Source organism: Salminus brasiliensis, chromosome 18, assembly GCF_030463535.1.
Source record: "Salminus brasiliensis chromosome 18, fSalBra1.hap2, whole genome shotgun sequence".
Lineage (NCBI taxonomy): Eukaryota > Metazoa > Chordata > Actinopteri > Characiformes > Bryconidae > Salminus > Salminus brasiliensis.
The window spans coordinates 15,921,993-15,947,592 of NC_132895.1; the positions used below are offsets into that span (position 1 = coordinate 15,921,993).

The 25,600-nt window shown below is 41.0% G+C and overlaps 1 protein-coding gene across 3 annotated transcripts in view; it reads right to left on the minus strand.

Moving 5' to 3' along the window:
- Window positions 1-25,600, minus strand: part of arhgap32b (Rho GTPase activating protein 32b) — an 87,803-nt gene that overhangs the window by 42,964 nt on the left and 19,239 nt on the right. For all 3 annotated transcript variants that reach the window (XM_072662823.1, XM_072662822.1, XM_072662821.1), the window contains exons 2-5: window positions 13,236-13,349; window positions 4,878-4,986; window positions 2,665-2,756; window positions 2,031-2,115 (exon numbers count right to left, since the gene is read on the minus strand). In XM_072662823.1, coding sequence (XP_072518924.1) covers window positions 2,031-2,115; window positions 2,665-2,756; window positions 4,878-4,986; window positions 13,236-13,324 — 375 coding nt within the window. In that variant the 5' untranslated portion in view covers window positions 13,325-13,349. The remainder of the gene's footprint in view (window positions 1-2,030; window positions 2,116-2,664; window positions 2,757-4,877; window positions 4,987-13,235; window positions 13,350-25,600) is intronic.

Genomic DNA, 25,600 nt, shown 5'->3' on the forward strand with positions numbered 1-25,600 from the left:
ACACACTCAGTCCTGCAGGGGGTTTTAAATACACACTCCCCCACAGCCTGCTGCCTCTCAGTTTATTTTCTGCATTTGGCAATTTCAGTCATATCTGTAATTAAATCTAAGTGCCACTTTAGTCTTTGACTCATCGTTTTTCTTGTGTAGTGCCAGGTACCACATGGTTACACTGCTGAGCTGAGTGATGACTGCTGACAGATTCGTCGCACAAAACCTCCATTGTGTGCAATGGCAAAGCCTCAGACAATGAGCCACCACATCCAGCAACTCTGTTGCCTATTAATATGTCAAATACAAAGTTTGCTTCTGAGCACACATGCTGCCTTGCTTACTGCGGAGTGGGAATTTTAATCCAGGACTGTAAACTGGGGGGAAAGCCCCATTCTACTCAGCAGTTCTTACTGGGTATTTGGAGCATAAGGCCATTTTAAGTTCATTAAAAGAACTGTGTTTGCTTCCATTTACTGCAGCATAAACACTGTAATATTAATCAATAACCAAGCTTTCAATAACCAAAGCCGGAAGGTCACCATTATGATGAACGAAAAACACATCTGTCAACTACAACAGCTTTAATAAGCTCACCACCTCACTGTTAACAGCCTTGCTATAAGAAATTCAGCTTGTTCATACTGTGTACATGGCTCAGATATTAGGCATGGGGGCTGTGTGTTGTGCGCAGTGTGTGCGGGCCTATGGTTCTGCATCTGAGCTCTGAGAAACCCAATCTCTGCTATGCTAGGAACACCAGCCAGCTCAGGCCTATAATTACAAGCCATTCATAAACCACCACGAGGAGGGCTGACATGCAGCGTTTCCATACAAACACAGGGTAGCAAACATGACTGAAAACCCTAAGCCAGCAGCAGACGTCCCACTGCCGTACTGACTCATTTATTCTGAGCTCCATTTACACACGGCTTGAATCCGGAGCAGCATTTTGTGCATAAACCATGATTGCGAGCTGATTACCCAAGAGTGCAAAGAGAATTATTCATGTCAGATTCTGTCGCCATGGTGCCCTGCTGCTCTCACTGCCCATTGGAAAGCACTATCGCTTACTGCCCTCTTCTGGTAGACCACAGAAACCGCAGCCTACATCCGCTCCATGCATCCCAACAAGTCATCAACAACAACCCAAACATGTAGCAGCTAAAACAGAGAAATCTCAGGATTTATCAACGATGTGCACGGTCAAAAAAACTTCACTATTAGCCTGCTCCTGTGCTCGCTAGACTAGCCAGTCTGGCCTCTTCGGTTCAGGATTAGTATTCGGAGCATAAAGGCCCTGCTCTGTTCCCACCCAGTGCTGCTTCTTGCCAATGCTTCCCCATCTATTATCTTTTACTGTGTGTACGCCATTATAGCCACTAATCCCTAACACAAGAGCACAGCACTGGCCTACTCGACAGCACCTCACCACCTTCTGTCCCCACACAACAAGACACTATTCATAACTGTCCCCAATCCTTTTAGGCTTTTCTACACAGCACTGCTTCAGGGCATAATAAGAGAAATGTCAAATAAGAAGGATTTAGTAAAAGAACAGGAATTCTAAAACACTGAAAAAGAGTGGTATTCAAGGAAAGCCTGAACAGCCATGATCCAAGGTGAAGACGAGGTTTCTGAGACCAGTAAACAAAAACAAACAAAACACACACAAAACATTAAGCTACTTAGAACATTTAGACCTATTAGCGCTAAACAGAGATTATACTTAGATCCGGAATTTCCAATAATCAGCATGCTTGTTTCTGGAAGAACTCATGCAGAGAGGGGCGGTAGAAACAGCTGGGCAGAGCGTTATTGCTCATTTGTGAGGCATGTTAATTATGTCAGCCACTGCTTTCCACTCCAATGCCCTTTGAAGCCAGCTGTCCCTTGAGAAACTTGTCACCGATACGCTCACTCTAACTGTACAACCTAAACTTTTGGTACAATAAGGGGGCTAATGCTAATGCACGCTTAAAGTAGTGCTTTTCTCTCAGAAGACTGCATCTCCAGCAGATGAACAGTAAACAACTTACCTGTATGGTCCCGAAGTCAACGTTTTCATAGTGGAAGTGGGCGCATTCGGCCAGCTTTGGGAAGTGGCCCTTGGTGAATGAAAGTCTAAAAGAAACAATTATGCAAGAAGGTTTTGGTGTGTGGTTCTAAGTATAGACACAGTCTGTGTAGGCAAGCAACAAAAGCAAGCACTGTGTATCAGAATGTCAGTAATGGTTTGTAAAAAGCTTGGGCTAGAGCATTTTCAATTACAGTCCACTATAGGCGTACTTCTGTGTGTGTTAGGAGTGTAACAATACAGAAAATGTAAAATCCGCTTATGTTTCAGTATAGCCAAAATGCAAGAGTGCGGAAATATGTGCCTTGTGTTCAATGTCCGCATAGTGCATACCAAGGACATAACGATGCACATTTTTTCAGGTTACATATAATATTAAATTCTAGTGGTTTATATGGTATGACCGTCACTGCTCCTCAAAATACTACAGACAAAAAAAGCTTGATCATTTGGTTTAAAGGCATGAGTGTGTTCACAGCACAAACTCATCTCCCTCCCTACTTCACTCTGATGCTTAGAATCAATTAACAGCTTTCCATGACAAACATTAAATGAGGGTCGCAACCTTTGTGTGTAAATATATACTGTGCACTTACTTTTTAATGTTCTTGACCTTCATGCTGGCAGTACTGCTACAGGAACGTAGCAGGGGCTCAGAAGTAAGCTCTGGGACTTCTGCACTTCTTGCCTGAAAAACAAAAAGACAAAAAAAAGGGTGGGGGGGGGCAGCCAGTGTGAGATTCATCGTCATGTAAACTGTAAGGCAGTTTGTAAACAGATACTAATAAACTACACTAACATTTGACTAGTGGTTGAACTAATTTCTTAAAAATAAATGAATCCAGGCAAGTTGGGGAAAAAAAAAATCACATGCAGACGTGGCAGATGCACGCATAAATTACATGACGCAGAATTAAATATTCAGCATTCAGTACCTGCGACTCACATTAAGTCATGGAGGACAGAGAATGTCACAAAATAAAGAGAGCAAGTGAGAGGCAGAGAGAGAGGCACAGGAGGTCAAGTGAACAGGACAGAAGGAGGGGAGTGTTTACTGGGAGCAAAGGACACTCGGGGCAAGATGAGCATTTTGTACGGAGGTTAAGAGTGTGCCCAGGCACCCCTGCTGGGAAAGAAGAATACATTTTTTGACAGCTGGTGCGTCTTATAAAACTGCTGCCAGTCACTTGAATGTCTAGGCAAGTGACAGACTGACATGGTTATCTAGCAAGGCCAGTCAAAACAATCCAGTAAGTCAAAACACTTAAGGAAAAATACGAATCGTCCTTGCGACGGCTAGAGAATCAGACAGTGGCTAATCAAAACAACCTGCAGATATGGAGGAATTTCTTTCCACTTCATGTGGAAAAACATTCATGCAAAGATGCCCCTGCAAACAGTGGTTTAATATGTACAACTTTAAATTCAAGGGCCCCCCATTTACATCTGGCATTAACACAGGTGAACATGGACCAATGCATTTTGGAGACGCACTGTAATATGGTCCCTCAAAACATCTTTGGAGGAGATCAGGGAAGCATAAAATCAAATAACATTTGTAATGTGAGCAGCAAAATGCCTTGATGCACCAAACAGCAACAAAAGGACGCTACAAAGGATGCCTAATCATGTAGTAAATAAGAGCATTACACCTTCCAATGGTCCGATCACAAGTTAACACCGGAGATGCGTTCATAATCCCTGGTGTTTTCAGTTGTGACTACATTATTTAAGACAGATTTGTAAACAGGTTCAGAGACAAAAGACAGAATGAGTGTTATTTTTCTACCCAATTTAGTCAGTCAATTCCTTCACTTGCTAGGACCCCCTATCCCAATGGCACAAGTGCTTGGGGGGGTTGAAGGATAGCATGTGGTTCCTACAAGACGTGAAGCATAACCCCATGCCGATTCCGTTTCGTCAGCTAACGGACACCCATAGTAGCCATCAGAGTATGGGCCATCCTACACACCAAGAGAGCCAGGTCAATTATGCTCTTTTAGACCCCCTGCACTAAGGTAGTTGTGCCACTTGGGAGCCCTTTTTGATGCAAAAAAAAATGACAAAGTTCTTAAAACCAGGCTCCCAAAAGAGGTCTTTGGAGCAATGCCTTAGAAAACATTTTTGGTTCTTGTATGAAGAACCTTTTAAAAAGTTGAAACCCTTTTAAAAAACATTTTCCAAGAACCACGTATGCCATCCATGCACATGCATTAATAGTGTTTCAACTGGATTTGTTTCACCAACTGGCTGATAACCGGCAATTCTCCTAACATTGGAGAGTTTCTCCAAATCTGTTTATGCTCAAAACAACATCAGCCAACACAGAGGTTGCCATGGAGACCAACTCTTTCCAGCTGCACTGAAAGCCGTGGAAGCATGTTTAGGGTTGTTAAACTGAACATGTATCCAAGTGCTTCAGTACTGCTCAAGATGCGAAGAATCACACTCAGAGGCCTAAGCTCTGCATAAAGGGAGTGCCTCTGAAAATCACTGTCCAACATTCATTATAGCAGCTCTCCCATGACTCTGAAGCCTCCTATAATAACTGTAATAACTCATATGGAACGGATGCAGAGTGTCGTTTTGAGTAGTCAGATTTAAATTAAAGCGGTAAAACGTAATTAATCCATAAACCAACAGAACAATATCCTTCTACATACATGTGTCTGTGATGGCAGTATGGAAGGAGCCTTATCAGGGAGCAGGAATTCAAGCTTTAATTGCAACAACTGAGAGTTTTCCAGGGCCATCTTAAAGGTCAGTGAATCTGGAGCATTTATATGTCTGTGTGAAATGTGGTTCCCACCATAGCGCTGATGGTTTCCTCCCAGTCAGGTCTCTCCCGGGGGTGGATACTCCTGGCAAGCTCAGGCACAAGGTCGTCCTCTTCCGGGTGGCGGCCAGGCCTCAATCCCCTGGGGCAAAGTGAAAAGAGGAGAAGAGTGGGAGGGAGGATAAGAAGCCCCCAAAAAAGAGAGAGCAAGAGCAAGAGAGAGCGAGAGAGAGAGAGAGAATGAGCTCAGTTGGCCAAGCTGTGAAATAAATGTAGACACTTCCATACTCTTGTTTAAAAACAGTCCATCTAGGTGAGCAGTACATCAAATAAGTAAAAAAAAAAAAAAAAAAAAAAAAAAAAAAAAAAAAAAAAAGGGCAGATTTAAATGGAATCTCCTTCCTCCCTGTGGGACTGGGGACCAGAAAGCATTTAAAAAACCTCTCAGGCTGCACAGAGGTGTTAATGGCGGTACCGTTTCAATTAGGAGAAATGTCAAAACCAATCAATGTGACATGGAGAGAAAACTATATGCAGCATACTCTGAACATTTCAGAGCAAGGTGTCAGGACAAGCCAAGCAAACAGCAGGCATTTATTTAATTAATATACTATGGGTCATTATAGGTCAGTACATGAAAAGACTGTTATTTGAGATGGAAATTTGCTCGTTGTTTAAACATGTGTATCCAAGTTCAGATCTTACCATTAAAATGGTGTGGAATCTGTTTTACATGCAGGAGGAACAAAAAAAGCTGAAGTTCCATCACCAAAAATGACTAAATACATTTTTTAATTAACCTCTAACCTTTTGTCGTTTTCTTTTCACACTGATGGTACCATTATTAATTTAATATAAAAAAGTTACATTTGAGGGAAATGTACTAATTTAACCATGTACTTGAATGTTGCTTACAGACTAGGTGCCATCTTCTGAGATTTATGAAAGGAGATGTTTATATTTTTAACCTTTTGAAAGGCCTAAAGAACCATCACTTGAAATAAAGCTTCTCTTCACTAACATCACTATTATAAACATGGTTCTTTATTGAACCAAAAGTGGTTCTCCTACAGCACTGTTTAAAAAATAATTTAAAGCACCTTTATTTTTAAGAGTGTATAATGCATGAACAGGATGTCCATGCAGTTACACAGAGGAAAGCTTATGATTTTGTGCAATATAGTATACTGTTAATTATAAAGAATACTCAGACATTGGAATTGAAATATCGATATGTTTAAATACTGCAAATAAATTTATAGAAAACATATGTAAATTAAAACACTCTTTTCGAAACAAGTCAACATACCAACTCCTTCCCATTAATGACCTCTCCCCTTGCCCATTCGGCTTAAAGCCAAAGCGCGCTCACACCGGAGCTGTGGAATGCGGCCTTGAAACCAAGTCCATTTGGACTCACTCTTCCAAGCTTTCTGGCTGGAATTGTGCGGTCTTTAGGAAACAAACTGCTATTAGCGGACACACAAGACATTTTTCATGGTAAAGCACAGCGAAATCCAACACTGCTTTTCTGCAGCTGTGCACGAGGTCAGGGGCAATATAACAGTGGGCAACACTGAGGTCACCTAAAATTATTGAGGTCCTGTCCATACATTATACGATAAGTCAATAACGAAATTATCGTGACAGGCCTATCCACAAGTACACACAAAACATAATTTTACTGCCATGGCTGGAACAACCTTGGGGGGAGGGAAAACACATTCCCTCAGCATTCAACTTAGACCAGGCTTTTTAATGAATGCTACTCTGCTTGCTATTACTCACTGAGCCTGATGAGAAAATAACAGCAGAAGACAGACATGATCAGCCTTAACCCTGCATGAACAATGACATGAGGTCTGAGTGTATGTAGAAAAAAAACAGCAGCCTGCTTTCCTCTGAAGAGCAAAATGAGTAACAGTCACTGCTCCAAGATGAAAAGCACAGCACTGTCCACAGTATCGTTTCACTTGCCAATGTGGAAAGAAATTCTGTACGTCAGTTTGAATAGAGAATTGTTTCCATGAAAAGATCTGGAAGCAATTATGTCAAACCTTTGCGCCATGGATTAAACCAGTCTGGTTGACCTGGAAAAATTGCAATTCATATTTATCTATTCCAGTCTGCATTGTAGAGGACACATCTGACCCAAAAGCTTATAGCCGAGATACAGATTGAGTTACTGGTCATTTACTGTGTGAGCCTGGGCTATCTGGGCATTTCTAAAAACAATTATGGTGAAGTCCATTCTAGTGGGGTGACAAGTACATATGGGCCCAGTTTTTCTTTTCTGATACCAACACCGGTATTGTATGCTTGAGTATTAATGGGACTGGTCAGACTTTTCAGAACTGAGGCTGATTGAACTCTGATCAATTAGGCTTCAAAATTAGCTGCTTTAAATAGAAGCACTGCTCCCATGATATAGGCCATCATGCTCAAACTACTCAAAGCCTTACCCAACCCCAGAAAGCTACCATCACATAGATCTCAGACCAGATTAAACTGCTGATATCGACCCAATACTGTTGCCTATCAAAACAAATATGCCACCACTACCATAAAGGCCTAAAATATACCAATGATCATTGAGTCCCAAAACTTTAGTGTTCACAATAAGGGACTGTGGAAGAGGACCAGTCCTGATGAGTCTCAACAAGAGGCTGTATCCCAAAAAACAAGCAGTTTCTATTTGCTACAGGCAGCTGAATACCATTCATCTCTGACACAGATTCGGTTCAGGACGAGCCCTTGAGGAAGAAACCAACAAATAAAAAATGAGAAGGGAAAGTATTAGAACGAGGACAGCTGATACGGTCCACAAGAGCACGCAGGACTCATCCAATCCTCTCAAACATGAATTCCTTTCTGATGAGAGCTGGCCTACATCACGCAGGCACCCACTCCACCCCACGTCTGGAGCAGTCTCTTATGAGCATAGTTGCACATCCCCACACCTCAGGGGGTATCTACACGTGTCTGACCTCAAACTGTCATCCTCAATGCAGGTTTGAAGCAGCATGGTTTGCATCTCTAATCATCAGGGGAGGGGGCGCCCAGAGAGCAGCAGCGTGCTGCATTATGACACAGCCTTACAGCCTCTGACTGATCCAGGTGCAGCTCAAACAGCATCCTTCTGCACGTAGGTCCTGAACAACATATCGCAACAGTTCACTACTTACATAGCAGTCTTTTCAGAAGGTCTAAGAGGGACATTAAGTAATTGTATATATTCTTTTGAAATCCTTGTGAGATGCTGTTTAAAGAAAACTGACTTGACTGAATTGACATTATATTTGACGTCATCATATCATATTCATGGATGACAACTTACAAATCATACTATTCATTTAAACACTGTTTAAAGACTAAATATGCTACATTTGTCTTGCAGAGTGGTTCCCTTATGAGGTCTCTGTGATTTTAGGTACCTTAAACAATAAAGACTCATTTTTCATGGCTATCTTATTTGTAACTTAAAGATGTGCAATAAGATGTTTATAAACATATATACTGTTCCAATTGGTTCTGCTGTGACCCATTCAAAAAGCAGTCTGTGCTGAAAAGTCTACCTGAATAGATGGGCTAAATAGCTGTAGACTAAACAGGCAGATATATCTACTGAAGTAATCATAAAAGCACTTCCTTATCTCAAGACACTACAGACGTATACACTAAATGCACTGTTATGTAAAGGCGTTGGTTTTGAGAGAAAACAGTGAATTCAAAATCGCCTTAGCTAATGTAGTTTTCATCTTTGTCTGTATGGGCAGAGAACTCAACAATAAATTGAGACATCAACAATATTTTTAATCAATTTCAAATGCAACAAAAAATAAACAGAGACACAGTTTATTTTTGTGCTCTTTGTCTACTGCTAGGCTATAAATTAAACATAATACAAAAGATAATGAAATCATACCAGCCAATAAACTATTGGTATATCGGTAGGTGTTGGATCTAATCACTGCTGTTGTTAACCATTTTTTTTCAGGTTTAAGAACAAGACAAGACGTCACCCCGGTCAAAGAAATCCTACTGACGCCCAGCCTTGAAGGCAAATCAGCCTCGAAGGCAAATCCAGCAGGTCATTATGTCAGTAAAGGTCAGTAAAGGTAAAACTAAAGCTTCACACATTGCATCCATTTACACTTGGTAGTCAAAGAATTCTCCAGTTAGTCAGACTGAAATCTGATTGCTGTGAGGGATGGAATATGTAAACTCACCCTTGTGTCTTGGGTGAGTTTACACTTGCATTTTTATGTGGCTTGGCCATATCCAGATATAATCCTGATCCTCAAGACTGATGAAGTGACCAGTTGTAAATGGAATCTATAACTATATTACAAAAACAATCAGCATGTTATATTTATAATAATTTCAAATAATTAATAACTGATAGCTCTTCTCTATATTGTCACTGTCAGGTAAAATCCTTGTCTCTTTATTTTTGCTGGTTTAAAATTTGAATTTGAATCTGACAGTTTTCAGTCCAAATTCCATGATAAATGAACCAACAGAAATGCCCTGAATGTGTTCACTGAAAGTTTCCCCTGCAAAGGTGTCATTTTTGAGACACAAGGTATGTGTGTGTCAGCAACGATATACTCTAACACAGATTTCACATAGGGATATACTATAGGGATAGGCAAAGAGGACCGAATCATAAAGACAAAGTTTGGCAGCATGAGCATAAGCACTTCATTTGACAGAATACTTGCTTATCCTGCATGCTGGCACTAAATGTCACCCAGCAGAAGAGACTTTGTCTTGGGGCTGGAACACGGAGATAGTCCAATGAGTCTCTGTCTGGCACACATACACGCCCCACTTCAAGGCAATTTCACTGAAACAAACACGATCTGATACTACAGAGCACGGTTGATTGAACAGCAATCCCACTGTATTACACTCTTCTAGCGTCTGAGAAGTGGGGCTCTTACTGTATGGTGCTTTCATTACAGAGATCGCACCATCTCCTTTTCCAATTCAAACTGCTCTCTGAACTTGAAGGAGAGTACGCACACACGCGCACACGCACACACACACACACACACACACACACACACACACACACACACACACACACACACAGTGTTAACTTCACAAGTTATTTCAATAATGGACAACAGCAGGAGACACTAGCATCTATGAGCGGAGCTTAATGATCAAAACAACAGTCATGCTGCCTTAAGGCTCTAGTTTGTTGACCCTGTTCAAAACACTGCCACAAATGAGCACATGCAGGAGATATGAGGCCATCAGAGATGTGCTCCCCTGTAGGCCATGATGTATCTGCAAACTCCAGCAGTAGGGTGTCAGTGAGGTAATGTAATTCAAAGAGCCGGTTCATCCCACACAGAGGCATGCTTTTTTATTAAATTCACTGGGGCTGAAAGATTGGTTCAAAATTAGAGGCTGTTGACAATGTAAACTTGGATACGGTCTACAGCAGCGTTTTCATCTTCGAGAGATGAACCGAGGCTGTTTTCATCTTTCTAGAGTGGTGTTCACTAGTAACCCCGTAGTGAGCGACCAAAGCACATCTACAACCGACTGCATGTCATTTCCAAATCACCTCACTTGAAGCCATAAGAACTAGGCATCTGTTCAGGTAGGGATTATAGGTGTTAGCAGTCCTGCTTAACCTACAATCATTCAAAAACATAGGGTTTAACTCGACTCATGCCAACAAGGCTAATGGTTATGGACTAGCCATAATGCTTATTGGTGGTTATATGATTTCATTCACTATTACTAGCATTAGCATTACTGGGCCTATTCTTTTAAACGGTCCATAATATATACATATATCAGATTATCCAAATAAATGTTTATGTAGTGTCAACAATAAATGTCCTGTTACGGTTTGGGACACACACACAAACCCTATATTATTTTTGCTGTTCTGAGCTGCCCATCTTTGCTTGATGCTGGTACATGTCCATTTGTAGTTAGGTGCTGCTGCCTGCCTACCCTCTGGTCCAGGCTCTTACAAAGCTCTTCCACTGTGTAAACTCGCAAATGGGTTAGAAGGATTGTGGCAAATATTGGTCTCACCCAGCTCTCCAAAGCCCTCCTGCCTGCTGTATTGCTGTCCTGCTCTGGAGCTTCCTATTGATTCATTTACACCACTCTAGACACTGCATAGCTGTGCACATGACTGTTTAGCATGGACTTTACCATTAATACTGACCATATTCACTCACATCATATTCACAATATTTACTCACATTAGCTATGGCTTTTTTCTCCCCTCACTCTTTCTGAGCAGTTGTTCTTGTTCTGATATTTGTTGTTCTATCCATTGTTAACCAAAGGAGGATGAGTTCCCTTTATGAGTCTTGGTTTCTCTCAAGGTTTCTTCCTCTCAGTATGAGGGAGTTTATTTGCCCCGGTCACCTTTGGATTCCTAAAAGAAGGCTTGGACCTGAATCTCTGTAAAGCTGCTTTGTGATAACATTCATTGTAATATATAAATTTAAAGGAATTTTAATTTAACTGAACTGAACATTAATATTTTAAAACATACTTCCAGTGCATATATGGAAACTCCTGAAAAAAACAAACGGCTTTGAATTCACAGTTTTTGTGATGTCACTAAATACAATACATTTGCATAAAGCATAACCAACCACTTAGCCTACAGCACTTTAGTCTGCCAATTCCCACAAGTTTATATCCGCTACACACTTCTGCATAATCACTGTTTTATTTTTCCAAATAAACAAAAAATAAAGAACTTAGAAAATAAACCCCACACATGGTAAGTTGTATTGGATAATAAATACATTTTACATACAAAAGCTACAAGTGGAGAAAAAAATGTGGTTTCAGGAGAATCACAGCAAAAGTGAGAGTGCCGGTCAAAATGGAGATAGGATGTCGTCTGCATAATGAAAAGCTTTGAATGAGCATCTTAAGTAACAGTGCTTGAGGAGGTTTCACTTCTGAGCTCTCGGAAAGGATAAACAGAAGCATTTTGGGCAAGATACGCTTTCTTCATTGAGGTGCATTACTATGCGCAACACCAGTATAATATAACGTGTAAATCCTTGATTCTTCAATCCTTGATTGATGGCTGCGGGCTGTTCAAAGTCAGAGTCGAAGCTCTCGGGACTTCTCCTTTGAGATCCCCACACAAGGCATTGGCAGGACACCAGCATTTAAAGTGGACTAGTGGCATTGCTGTGGGTCAGCACAGCGCTGTGCATGGGGACAAACACTGAGGCCTGAAAACTGCTAAATTTACCATTCGCCAAGCCAGCATGAGTCACAGAGGCAACTGCTGATGCCGTTCACATGGTAAACTCAGGAGCCAAGTTTTCCACAGGAGATGAAAGAAATAATGGCCTCCTTTTCTCCTCTTCTACTCTTCTGCTTCTGTAATGTGCTAATATCTAATGTATGCTAAGCTGTGGCTGCCATGGCAACCCTCAGCATACAGCATTTGGACCTCGTTCAAGTGAGGCAGAGGACTAAAATGGCTGGACAATAATCCTCAAATAGACAATTCCTGCCCCTCCAGGCCTAAAACTGGTGGCAGGAAGGTTATTCTGTGAAAAGGATTTAGTGCTGAATCTCAGAAAAGGGGAGCCAGCAGAAGGAGTTCACACCGCAAAAGCATGCAGGCACTCGTGAGCACTCGTGAGCACTTGTGATCACGTGACTCAAGCTCAGAGCCCTGCCTCTGATGTCTGGCAATGCGAGTGGGTGGGAGTGTACCGGCATTTCAATAGCGTGTGTTGTAATTGACTGCCTGAGCCCTACTAGAGAACATGACGGTGGTCACCACAAGCGTAATCATGTACTACGTACTAGAAGAGTTTTGAGGGCAGGTGCCTAACAACATCATCCTTAGCTGATTAACGACCTCACAGAGAGATGTTATTACTGAATGTGACTCGGCGTCATTACGCAACCTGAAGTCAACTACAGCTGCTCAGAAACTCGCCCAATAACAGCTCCTCTCCTCAGCTCCCTGTACTAATTCTCCCTGTACAAAACCTTTAACCAAGCCATATCTGCCAACGCTTCCGTGTACTTTTACTTCTGCCATTTCTCCTTGAGACCCAGGAAAGTAGCAGAAGCCCGTACCAGCAGCACCGATCAGCACACACTTTTTTCCACCTTTCTCTCCCTCTCACCATAAAACACGTACCCACAAACGTGTGCTCAAAAGCAGAGATGTCTCTTATGCCCGTGATTAGAAGAGCCGACAAACCAGAAAACACGTTGAGGCAGGGAGACCACATCAGAGCACATGCTCATGTCAACACACATACACACACCCAGCTTGTCCAAACGAGGCAGGATACCCACAGATGTGGGAATGACCCCTTATGAGGCTAGTGGAGGAGGGTAAGAGGAAGAGAAGCGAGTCTTTACCTGTCAGAGATGTCATGACTTCCTGTGGCTCCGAGCAGTCCTAGCGCTGCACTCCCCACCACTGCAGCAGCCCCGCTGCCTGCCTCCATGATACTGACTCACTGCAGGAGCAGCCTGCCAGAGAGAGAGAGCGAAAGAGAGAGCAGGGAGGGGGAGAGAGAGAGAGAAAAAGAGAGAGAGAGAGAGAGAGAATTGAGATGATGTAGTGTCACAAAGACAGGGAGATAGAACAAGATAGACAGGGGAAATATGAAAGTAGAGCAGGGAGAGAACGGAGTTATATTTTTTTCCCAGTCTATTCCAGCCTATTCCAGAAGCGCATTCATTTTTAAACAGCATTATGCACACAGACTCCTCAAGGCTTGTTACCATCACACATTATTTCCTGCTGTGTTATTAAAACATGATAATCAAAACTTTTTTACAGATCAACATATACTGAGTACATTAAACACAGTAGATTAGCGCTGGGCATTTACACCACATCACAAACTACACTAATCAAGGACAAGTCTTTCTTTGTCCAAACAGCTCTGACACACTGAGGCATGAACTCCACAAGCAGTTTATTGCTACAGTAGCTCTTTTGCTGGATTCATCCAGACAGGTTTGCCTTTGCTCCTCATGTGAGTCACTGAGCCTTGGGTGCCCATGACCTGGGGTGGGTCCGAACCTATACACTATATAATGTGCTACTTTGCCTCTGCTATTTTGTAGTGGTGTCTGAAAACGCAGTGCCGACTTCAGTGGAATTGTAACTATCCCACAATGCACCAAAATATACAGTGTACAAATGATGTACATCAAACAGACATGGATCCAACAGGCTGTTTGGTTTGAAAAATTTGTGCCCAGCTTCTCTGAGGAAGACCCACCGTTCGGCTGTATACATGAAGCACAGCAGCGAAATCATACCCATAACGAGGTGTCCCTACAATAGTGTTCTACACAGTGATCTGGATTTTTGTATGTAGGGGATAGTAAATAGGGTACAGTTTTGGACACAGCTCCTGTCTCCAGTTCACCAGTTGTCCTTCCCTGTTCCACATTTGGTAGGTATTGATCATTTCATACCAGAAACACCCCACATGTTGCTTAGATCTTTACGCTTGCCCATTTCTTCCGCTTTCACCACATCAACTACTACTCAAATACGCACCCATAGCATAGAGATTTTTATTCAAAAATGTGCAGTTAGTAATGTGTCATACAGTTGATAAATGTGACAATATCCTCAATATCCTTAGAACAGCATATTGAGCATCACTATAACAAAATGTAACACAATATGATGATGTTATTTCCCCACCCCTAATTGAGATAAAATAATTTGTGAATTTTACTTTCGCATCAAGCAGCAAAAAAGGTTTTTGTTGCACAAGACATTGCAGGTCCTACGATGTGACTATTGCACATGCACACATTGCGATAATGATGTTAAAGCAATATACTGCACAGCTCTGTTCGAAAGCACATGTTTGTTATCGATTTCAGTTGGCCTATAAAGCCAGTGAATACATAGCTGCCCACTAAGACAGCGTGCGTCACACTGAGAAACTCCTACTCTGAAGCTTGGTGTGCAACATGATTTAATTGCAGAGACGGCAGCAGGTGACTGACACACTGAAGAAAAGACCATCCCTCATTCACTGAAGAGAACAAAACCTAAACCCACATCGCAATCCTCCGACCACTGCCACTAAGCATCCTCTGAGGCGGACAGGGGAATTATATCAAAGAATGGCAGGCAAGGAAATCGTCAGAGGCGTAAAAACACCCACACGCAATCCAAAAGCAGCTTGTCTTCAATGAGAGGGAGGGGCCGATGCCTGCATGCTCTTGCTCGGGGTTTGTTGTGGAAGCGCATCATTAAGATGGCCCTAGCACACAAAGCACTAGAGTGCTCCTCTAACTCTAAACCCCATTCAGAAACTTCCCCAAATTGCCCAGCAAACTCTTTTTGTAGGTGGAACAGAGCAGCTGCTTGATGGATAGGTCTAGCCCAATTGTGTCTCCCTCCAGGCCGACTGAGTGAGCCTGCCATGCCGAAAGCAGGCTTTAGCAGCCCACTATTAAAGCCGCAGTGAATGTGATGCAGCAAAATCCTGGTCTGGTTCTGTCAAACAGATTACAACCTCCACAAACATGGCTGACCTAGTCAGAGGACATAATGCAGACTGTCACGATGGAACCAGAAATCTCAATTCAAGTGGCAGTATGGATTAATCAAGAACAAAACTAATGCAAAAAGGCGACATCTCATGGAGAGGCAGCTCAAGGAGCATTAGAGCACATTAAGCGGCAGCCATGAGAAGAGTCATTACAGACACATGGGATACTCTATAAAAATCAATGATTAGGCAAAAGCCACAAAGCACTTGGCCGAGTGAAGATCTATCCTCTGGGATATACTGAGAGCAGCATGTGACCAGAAAGGGACACACTGTCGCGCTCATGCTGAGCCGCTGTGCTGGGAATCTCCATGGAGCCCTCCTCTGAAGTGTTTAGTCATCTCTGAAAAGGCTATGTTCGTCCAGTCTTTGCCTTTCTCCATTCAACGTGGCATTACTCATACCTGACATTTACTTTATCCCCACCAGCGCTCAACGTTCAATAAGATTCAAATTACTGTGACGTTACCTAATTGCCTTCATTCAGCCAACAGAAAACCGGACAAACCTTTGAACGCTCTGCTCATTCAGCCACCGGCTCTCGTCGTTTGTGACCGTGTGGGCTGTTGCAGAATTTGTCAAAATCAATGGTCTTTCTTACCATCAAAGGGCGCAGACAGTCTATTTCTAAAGAATCCTTTCACGCCTTAACATGCTGTCAAAATGACAGATATGCAAATAATTATACAGAAATGTATACGTACTAACACCCATCATTATCTATGAACGGTCCAAACTGTAAAACGAGGGTACCACAGGCCCACAAGTAGGGATGCAACGACTTATCAGACTAAAATTGATGCCTAAATTTTACTAAACTCATTTTGAGCTCACTGGAAACGGTTCAGGACGAACATCAACCGCAGATTTATCGCCAAAGTTTACCCATCACAGTGTGGAATACAGTTTTACTGCAGTTTTGGCATGAGTGAAAACCTACAGACTGAGCAGCCATCAGTGATATTAAAGGAGAGTGTGGATAAAATGCTATGGTTTGTAAACACTGTGCCCTGAGAGCCTTAACAGACTCTATTGTGAGAGTGGAGAGTAGAGTTACATTAGCATGAGGTATGGGAGTCTCATATGCACAGGCACTGAGTAAAAAGGTGTATAAAGGAGAAATCCATATGCGAAATTTATTTCATGGTTTTATTACTCAACCATGAAATATAGCCCTACCCAGGAGTCAGGGTAAGGGTATAAGATAGCCAAGTGCTTTCTGCTAGCGGTTTCTACAGTGCATACTGTTAAACTGTGGAGGTCCAGATAAGCATCAAACCCTTTTTTGACCACCAAGAACATGCATGCATGTTGCAGAATAAGCAAATGTCAACCAAGAGTGAGAAGAATCCCAACTACAAGAACTGAAAGACTTAGGAGAGCTGGTCATAAAAAGCATCTGCAAGCTGTAATTTCTGCCAAAGGGGCGTTACTAAGTCCTGACCCTTTAAACAGGCCACACTAATCAATGACATTTATTTATAATGTTGAAATGTAACTGTGCATTAGAATTTGATGAAAATATTAGTTTGATTAGCTACAGAGGCTTTACTAACAAGTCTGCCCAAAGCTTTGCATAAGACTATATTAGCCTGTATTTGTAGATTAGCTACTTAAATTAGCTACTAATGGGTCATGGAAGAAGGCAACTGATCATTTAATTAGTTAGAAAAATAACTGCATATACTGGACAGAAAGAAAATGCTATTCATTAGTTATTCAGTTGCCAAAAAGGGTAATATTATTCTGTGATCACTCTTCCATACACGCCTGTGCTACATTTACTGTACAATGACTTCAGTGTGCAGGGTCTTGCGCAACAGCTCACAGCACTTTAGTGTAAATGTCAAGGCATATGTACTCGCTACTATGTTCTGGTTTAAAAGATGCACCATAAAAACGTAAGCGATTCCTTTTTTTTTTCCACTGCTCCGCCGCCGCTTCACAAATCTTTTTTTCAAAAAGTATGCCTAAGGTACAGCACTCTAAACCCAGCAGAAACAGACTGGGACTCCGGTTTGGAGCATCAGCTTTGTGAAGCGCTGAGTGAAACAGGATCTCATTGACAGGCAGCCGGTATGTCTGCTGAGAGACGTGGCTGCCTGTGCTAATATGAAAAATCTGGGGGTATGTTTACAAATCACATTACATCAGGGGGCAGGGCTTGGTCCCAACTGGCAATTACCTCATTCAATGTAACACAAGGCCACTACGCCTGGCTGGACAGTTTGTTCAAAACACTCATCAGCCACCCAGCACTAAGCACTGATTTAGGCATGCAACAGTATAAAGCTGATAAAGCTGATGTTCGTATATTTAATGGAATAAGGCTAGATTCAGCTATAGTTTAGATCACTGTCCTTTTGCAGAAGACGCTCTGTTCAGCTTCAGCCTTTTCACAGATGAGTTGACATTTGCTTATCTGGCTTCTCTGGGTGATTAAATTCACATTAAGCAATAATACTGCATAACCAAATAATGAAAACACAAGAAAAACGCTTTTCTTATTTTCTAATATATATTTACCGAGCCAAGACAGCAGCCTTAAATATAAACAAACAGGGTCAAACTGCTAACTAAGAGGATAGTGTCGCCAAAAAATGACCACAGAACTGATTCATATGTGATCGTCTCAAAAAAAACCTGAATACAGTGAGCTTTACAAGACTGAACTATGGCAGCTGTTGCCGTTTGGAAACTACTTATATCCAAGACCAACACACAAAAAAACGCATAACATGCTGTAATGCAAAACCAAGAACTTTGAGCAATGGAAACAAGTAGCATGGCCTGATGAGTTGTCCTTCAACCTTTTTATATCTACCAGTGTTTACATTTAGAGAAAGCCAAGAGACGTCTCCAATTTACATCTGTTGCCGTTGTGGGATGAATGGCATGATGGTGGACCTCACATGAGTCATTAAGTCCAATCACTCAACATGGACACATGACCGCAAAAGAACTGATGCCATTTTAGGGACTGCCTATGGTTGAAACACTCCTTCATTCACACACTGAAACAAAATCCTATGGTTTCAGGATTTTCAAGACCAAACCATATGATTTTCTTAGCTTCCCCAAATCATTCAGATCTAAAAACACACTGCAGTTCAATGAGAAGTTCTGCAACAGCAGATTGCTACCTTCTTCATCTATCAATCATTTGGAGGCTTTTGTTCTCATTGAACGGCCCAATATCTCACTACAGATTACTGAGAACTTGTCAGCAGTCCAGAAAGGAAGATGTTCTGAAGATTCCTCTTTCTGTTCTGAATGTTTTTTTAATACTGTTAGGTGTCTATGTTGTCCGACCAGGGGAGGGAGGGGAGAAAAAAAAATGTGAAAAAAAGGGAATGCGTGGGAATGAGATCCGACTTTGTAAAACAAGATCATGTTCCCACGCCATACCAAGAGGTGGCCACGTTTTATTTATGTGAGGCTGCATTTTATGTTTGCCGCCAGCAGAGTTCTGTGCTCTCCATGTACACAGATCATATATAATCATAGCAACTAAAATAATTGTTGTTATAACCCTCAACTCTAGATATGATACAAATGACTGATTTTGAATTCTTACTCTAATGTTGCTGTACCATCAGTTTTCAAGAAAATGTAAACATAACATAGATTGACAGTTTATCAATGTATCAAACAAAAATGTTGTAAAGTGATATCCCAAAATAATATGTCATTGTTAAGCTGTATACAAAAATATACACACCATGAGAAACCATCAAAATATTTATACAGGTATTTTTTTGGCCATACCACAAACATTTTAGGCCATAACACGCATTTGTAAGAAAACACATTTCATATTCATAAAAGCAGCCTCAAACTGAAAATGCATAAACCTTCATTGTACAGGTACACTGCAAGGTGAGCATCTGTTAGCTGCTCGATAAATCACCATTAACAGACTGCAGAGCTTGAGGGGTGCAACAACATCTTGCTATTTACAGATACAGGAACTTGCTTTGACTTTAACAAAGACAAAGGTTAAGCTGATGAGCAAACTTGTGCTTTGTAAATAAGCAATTACTAAGCCATGTGTAGGAGAGCAGAGCAGCTCTCTGAAAGCCAGACTGGGGACTAAAGAAAAATACAAGCGATATCCAGCGCCTCTGGGGGTGAAAAAACAGCCAGGCTAAAACAGAGCAGTGATGAAGCTCCCCTCGCTGAATTACATGCTCAGAACACTGCGGCTTTGAAAGGATTCAAGCTGAAATCCTTTTCATATTCATACCTTTCATCTGAAAAAAAAAAAAAACAAGGCCGGTTTGAGTGTTTGGGATTATTTTGTGCATTTCACTGATGTGAAAATCCGTACGAGCGTCATCATGGCAGAAGCAGACACAGAGTGCCTGATTACAGTAAATGGTTCAGCATATCAGATAAGAACACAATTATGAGAAATGCATCAGCTCAAGTCTCAATCTGCGCAAATACATAAGCGCTAATTACTGCTGACTGACCCAGTGGTGGGTGGAGGGTCAAGGGCCCACGGTATCAAACCAAGTTATGCAAAGAGGTGCTTCAATCAGACACACAACCTGTGTATTGTGTAAAAACACCTTATTATCAGGCAAAAACGGAATTGGGTGATTTATTAATACAGGAGTAATATCACTAAAAGATCTTCTTCAAGGATGAGTCAGCAGATGAGTCCTTCCTCTCTCATTTGGAGCCTTCAGAAAGCCATGCCAGATTCAATACTAGCTAAGTGCCAAGTCCTGCATGCTGCCAACCTAACCTTGCATTGGGATGCCTTTAGCAAGACAGTCAAGGCAATTTTCCTCAACAGAATACAACAACTGAAACTTCACCCTGATAAACATACAAGTCCCCATTAAAGTGCTTCTCTGTCTGTGTATATGCAACTTCATCCCAATTTCCACAGGGCAACAATTAACATGCTTCAGAAAGCTTTGCCATTTGTCCTTTGGGAGCCTCCATTACAGCACTGCTTATTCTAGATTAGTCTGACAAAAGAATGCGGTACTTTGTGCCATTAACTCTATATTGGGACACAATTCCAACTATGTTGCGGTCATGACGAATCACAGGAATGTGAAAGATACTGGAAGTCAACCATCTACCATGATACCCAACACAAAACAACTAAACCTTGTTGGTTGTAGACTTTTTCCTAGATGCACCAAACAATTAAGTCAGCACATGCAGTTTCAAAGTTTTTTTGTGAACGTACTATTTACATTAGTTCACATAAGTTCTCTAAAATTCATTTAGAAAAACATAAGGTGTAAAAAATAAATAAAATCTTTGTCAAGGTCATTCTCTTCATGGTGGTTGGTAGATTGTGATGGCTGGGGGAAAAGTGCACCAGTTTTATTTTTTGTATTTTTTTTTATTTATTTTTTTTTGGTTTGAAAAGCAGAGAGTTAGTTGTGAACCATCAATATCAGGGACCTTTTCTACTGCAGGACTGACCGGTTCTGAGCAAGTAGGAGTAGCTTTTCCACATGGACATGGTTCAGCACAGAATGCTTACAAACCCAGTAAGCTTACTCTACTTGGGGCAGCAGAACTCTTCAATAACATTAGGATCCGCCGGCTGGCTCCATATTTGCATCACCTTTTTGCTGCAAGATCCTTGGTTATTTACAAAATATGATTTAGAGACTATGTTTAATAAGTACAGCATAGCGCTAACTGCATGTCGAAGCCAACACACACTCATCAAACCTCAATGAGTTAGTATCAAACTGACTTGCTTAAGTGGATTCCAACATTATTTGTAAAACTACATCTATAAAGTGCCCCCTTATCAGTGTTGTCATAAAGGTGGTTTGAGAGGAGTGCGATTTAGCTAAGTTAGCTAGCTACATTAGCCTTGTAGTGGAAAAAATTGTGGATTAAAACGGTCCCATAATTATTATGAGACGCTGTGCATTTCTTCACTTCCTAATTTGGCAAAACAGCAAATGGAAAAAGAAACTGTAACCAGTGCAACAGGTCCACACCGGCGCGGAGTGGCTATTGGGATCTCGTGATCTACACATCATATGCTCATATAATGAAATCTGCATTAGTCGCAGTATGTTACGGTATGTAACAGTTCTTTTGACTTTGTTGAATTTTGAATGCCATTTATAATCCACACAGACGTATTGCAGTCATATTCTTCTGCAACCTTTTTTTGCTACTGGGATGCTTTCAGTCATGGCATGATATCCTGAAACTTTGTGCTTTCAGTGAACTTATGTTTTTGTTCAAAAGGTCACATAGTTGATATGGTAGGATTTGCTGCACTTGGATGTACGCCTCCAAAGGTTCCCTAAGGTGCTGCAAATGCTGGAGACGTAACATCCTCATTTTAAAAAAGGAAGAAGAAGAAAAAAGAAAGACATAAATACCCAAAGACTTTGCTTAAAGCAGCTGTTCTGCTATCAGAAAGTGTATTTTCTCTATTAGATTCTATGTCTGCCACATGTGTGTGTTATGCATACTGCAATATGGGGCAATAAAAATGTGATTTTTAATTACATGGGTGAATTACTAAAAAAAAATACATTTATTCATCAGCGAAAACCAGACCTGTAAATGCTTCAATTAAACACTGTCTTGCAAAGAAAGGTGTCTTGCAATGTTCTGACAAACTGAGGTCAGTGTTTCTATAAACCCTATATAGAAGATGTATGTCTATAATAAATATCTTGACATTACAGAAGTTGTGTGAGAACAGGAACAGAATGAAGAATACAGACTTGTGTTAGTAGACTAATATGGGGAGTAATTTTAGTATTTCAAGTTCAGCTAGTATGAACACCAGCACAGCGAAAGGGTAAGGCTGCCATTTACAGACCACGCTGCTGCTGTTTTCTCCATAATATACACCAAATACCCAACTACGCAAGTTGTGCTTCTTATGGAAAGCTAAGCCAGATCTGCCTTTCGCTCTTAACTACTTTGTTGCTAAGAAAATGCTCCCAGACTTTACTTGTTGTAGTTGGTTCGATGCCAATATGAAAATGTAAACAAACAGCAACAGAAATGTGTCTCGACAGCATTTTTCTTTGAATTGTCGACACCATCATTAAGGTCGAATAACTGTTTTAGAATTGAATGCAGTATTACACCCTGTGAAATGTGCACATGCTTTGTATATTTACACAGTATCAATCCTTGCATTACAAATAGTTTAATCACTAAATATTGACATTTATTTTGATATTTTGACAACAGCCCTAATTGCAGGCTTACGTAGCAAGCAAGAAAGGCTGACAAATAACCGAGAAAGGAGAGAATCTATTGCATTGGTGGTCTCCCAGGCCTGGACAAAATCCTGTGCTTCTGTGTGTTTACAAGAAGGGCTCTCCACGCCAAACAATGCAGCCCGGAACCTTCGGGCCTCAGTGGAGCGGCAGCACAAAAGAGTACAGACAGGTCCTGGAGCGCACTGCCCACTGTCGCACAGCACTGCCCTGTGTAGGCTGTAGGTCACAGAAGGGCCTTTGATTACGCACAGAGGCAGGAAAAACACATTCACATTCTGTATGAAAAATGCTAGTCTCACATACCGCAGTGTGGTGTGGAGCTGCTTGTTTGTCAATCTAGATTTTTAAGAATGAAAGAGGCACAAGTTACTCAGGCCATAAGAAGACAGAAACCGATCATTTCCCTAGAACATCCTATAAAAGAGGACCCACGCTATAATCACAATAATATAACTGTTTAAATGAACCTCAATTCTTGCACAATGGTGCAGTCCATGCAGGCGTATTGTCCAGTGTGACTGCATTGAACAGGATCATTACCGTAGACTACTAACTAGCATATCTCCATTGTACAGCTGTCATACAGATTGGAGCACAATACCTCTACAATACTACTCTATTTGGGCCAGGAATCAATTTTCTTTATCATAGCTGTTATTGCCACTGTGTGCAGAGGTTTAGTGTGACTTCACTAAAGGAACCCAGCACCCAGGGCTTAAAAAGCTCATGTTAAATTAATAGGAAGACTGTAGCCAGGTGCAGCCTTCAACCAGAAGCTAATGCCTGTAGGCCCAAATATGCGGACCTTATGGGCCTATACATGGAGACAGATGGCATCAGTTAGACTGTTGATTCAGGAGCTTGAGGAAAAGCCCATCACATTGGTCTCTGGGGGTCTCCGACTCCACAATAACTGGTGATAAAGAATCATCATAGCTTTTGCCAGCTGACATAACTTATCATAACATGACACAGACCAAGATCTGAGTTCTGGGTATTATAGGAGACAAAACCATCTGGAATATTTAGAAATGAAGACTGTGTAATTCATCATTGCAGTAATGGACATTAATCGCCTCTGCAATTCCTGTTGCAGAGAAGCACTTATAGTTACAAGCAGCAACAATCATCATATCAGTGTGCAAAGAAATTGTTTGCTCGCTCATATTTACTTTTCAAAGAAATATTCCTGTTGAGACTTTTAACAAAGCACAATCTCAAGTCTCCAAGCTTGAAAAAGACAAGGTCTCCTGCAAAATGTGCTGGGAGACTGTGATCAGAGCCTCTGCTCTTGATTTATGGAGCAGCTAAGGTAACATGTCCCTGTGACAGTACAAGCCAATTAACAGACCATTCATTCATTCCTTTACTTACAGTCTTTGAGGCCACAGTAGGACCCTGCTATGCTGTTCTTAAGTCCTACAAAATTGAACATGCTGGGTGACATTCTACATTTGTTAATTAGCAGTGCTCAGCAATCAGGTTAACTTTAACATAGCAGAATAACAGAAACTAAATATACATATTTCATTGGACCCCCCCCACCCCACTACTAAGGGTGTATTTATACTGGTCAGCTTTGGTTTGATTAAAACAAAGCCTGGTGTGACTGCTCTGTTAGTTATAGAGTAAGTGTGAACGCTGCCTTTTAAACTCCAGCCACCATAAGAATTGCATTGATTAGCGTAGCTGCGTCAGTAAAGTTACAATGTGTTGGAGTTGGGATGTAGCCACAGTGATGTCAAATTTTACAGCTTTAACATTCGTTTTTCCGATGAACTTGTGTACATTATCAAAATTCTGATTTAATACTGATAAGGATGACTTATGCAAAGCAAAACAGGACTAAAATGTAACAATGTATCACGTATCACTACAAGCATAAACACACTAACAGTGGTTAATTTATTTCTGAAGCACTTAGAGACACGTTTTCCAACACATCCATACAAAAATTCAGAATGTTTGTCAGCACACAAAACATCAATTTAAGCCGTGTCAATTTGTGTGCCATTACACATTCATTTATATTAATGGTGGCCTCTTCACACTACTGAAATGAAACTAAGCTGACAATTTCAAAATACATTACCAACAGCTTTCAGGACATTCAAGGGCTGTCCATTAGGTCAGACTGAACATGACTCAATGTATTGCAGATGATTTTCTATGCAAAAAAAAAAAGTTCTTTTTAGTATACAGTTAATGCAAGTACCATATTGACATTTTAAACTGTGTGTAAAAGTTTTGTCATTTTATACTTTTGTCAATGTGAATCTGACAGATGAATGGATGAATGGAAGAATAAAAATGCTCCAAAATGACCTAGAATAAAATCCTTTTACATTGACTTTAGATAAAAGTTAAGGTTTTCCCATCCTCCTGTAAATTTTTTATTTTTGTGTGACTGCAACAATATATTGCTTACCTTTACCAGCTAGTGATCTACACTAAAACGACTACTGTAGTTGATCACTTGCTCAAACCCTTTTACAAGGTCCAAAAGAATGAGATCACATGTAAAATCTTGTTTGTCCACAGCAAGCCTGGGTTTGGAACTGTCACTAGACACTCAGAATCTAGATCGATGAGCAATTTCAGAGCACTCCACAACCCTAATGCCATTTAGTCAAGGCTTTAGAAGACCATGGTCATAAATCTTCTCTTTTACAGCAGATATTATCTTTCAAACATGAAAAATATTTGCACGCTTAAACGTATCGCCATGCTTAAATATTTCTTCAAATAGCAGAGTCAAGCCAAGAGAAATATCACAAGCATTTCAGACAGACAGCTTCAAAATCCAGCTAATTAATTTTGTGTCTCTTTTTTAACAAGTTATTGGCTCAGATTTCCAACTGCAATGACTACCAGCATAAGGCAAATTCACACTTTCAAATCGGAGGCAAAGGTTTCATCAAGCTAAACTATTAACCCTGGAGTTCTCATCAAATAA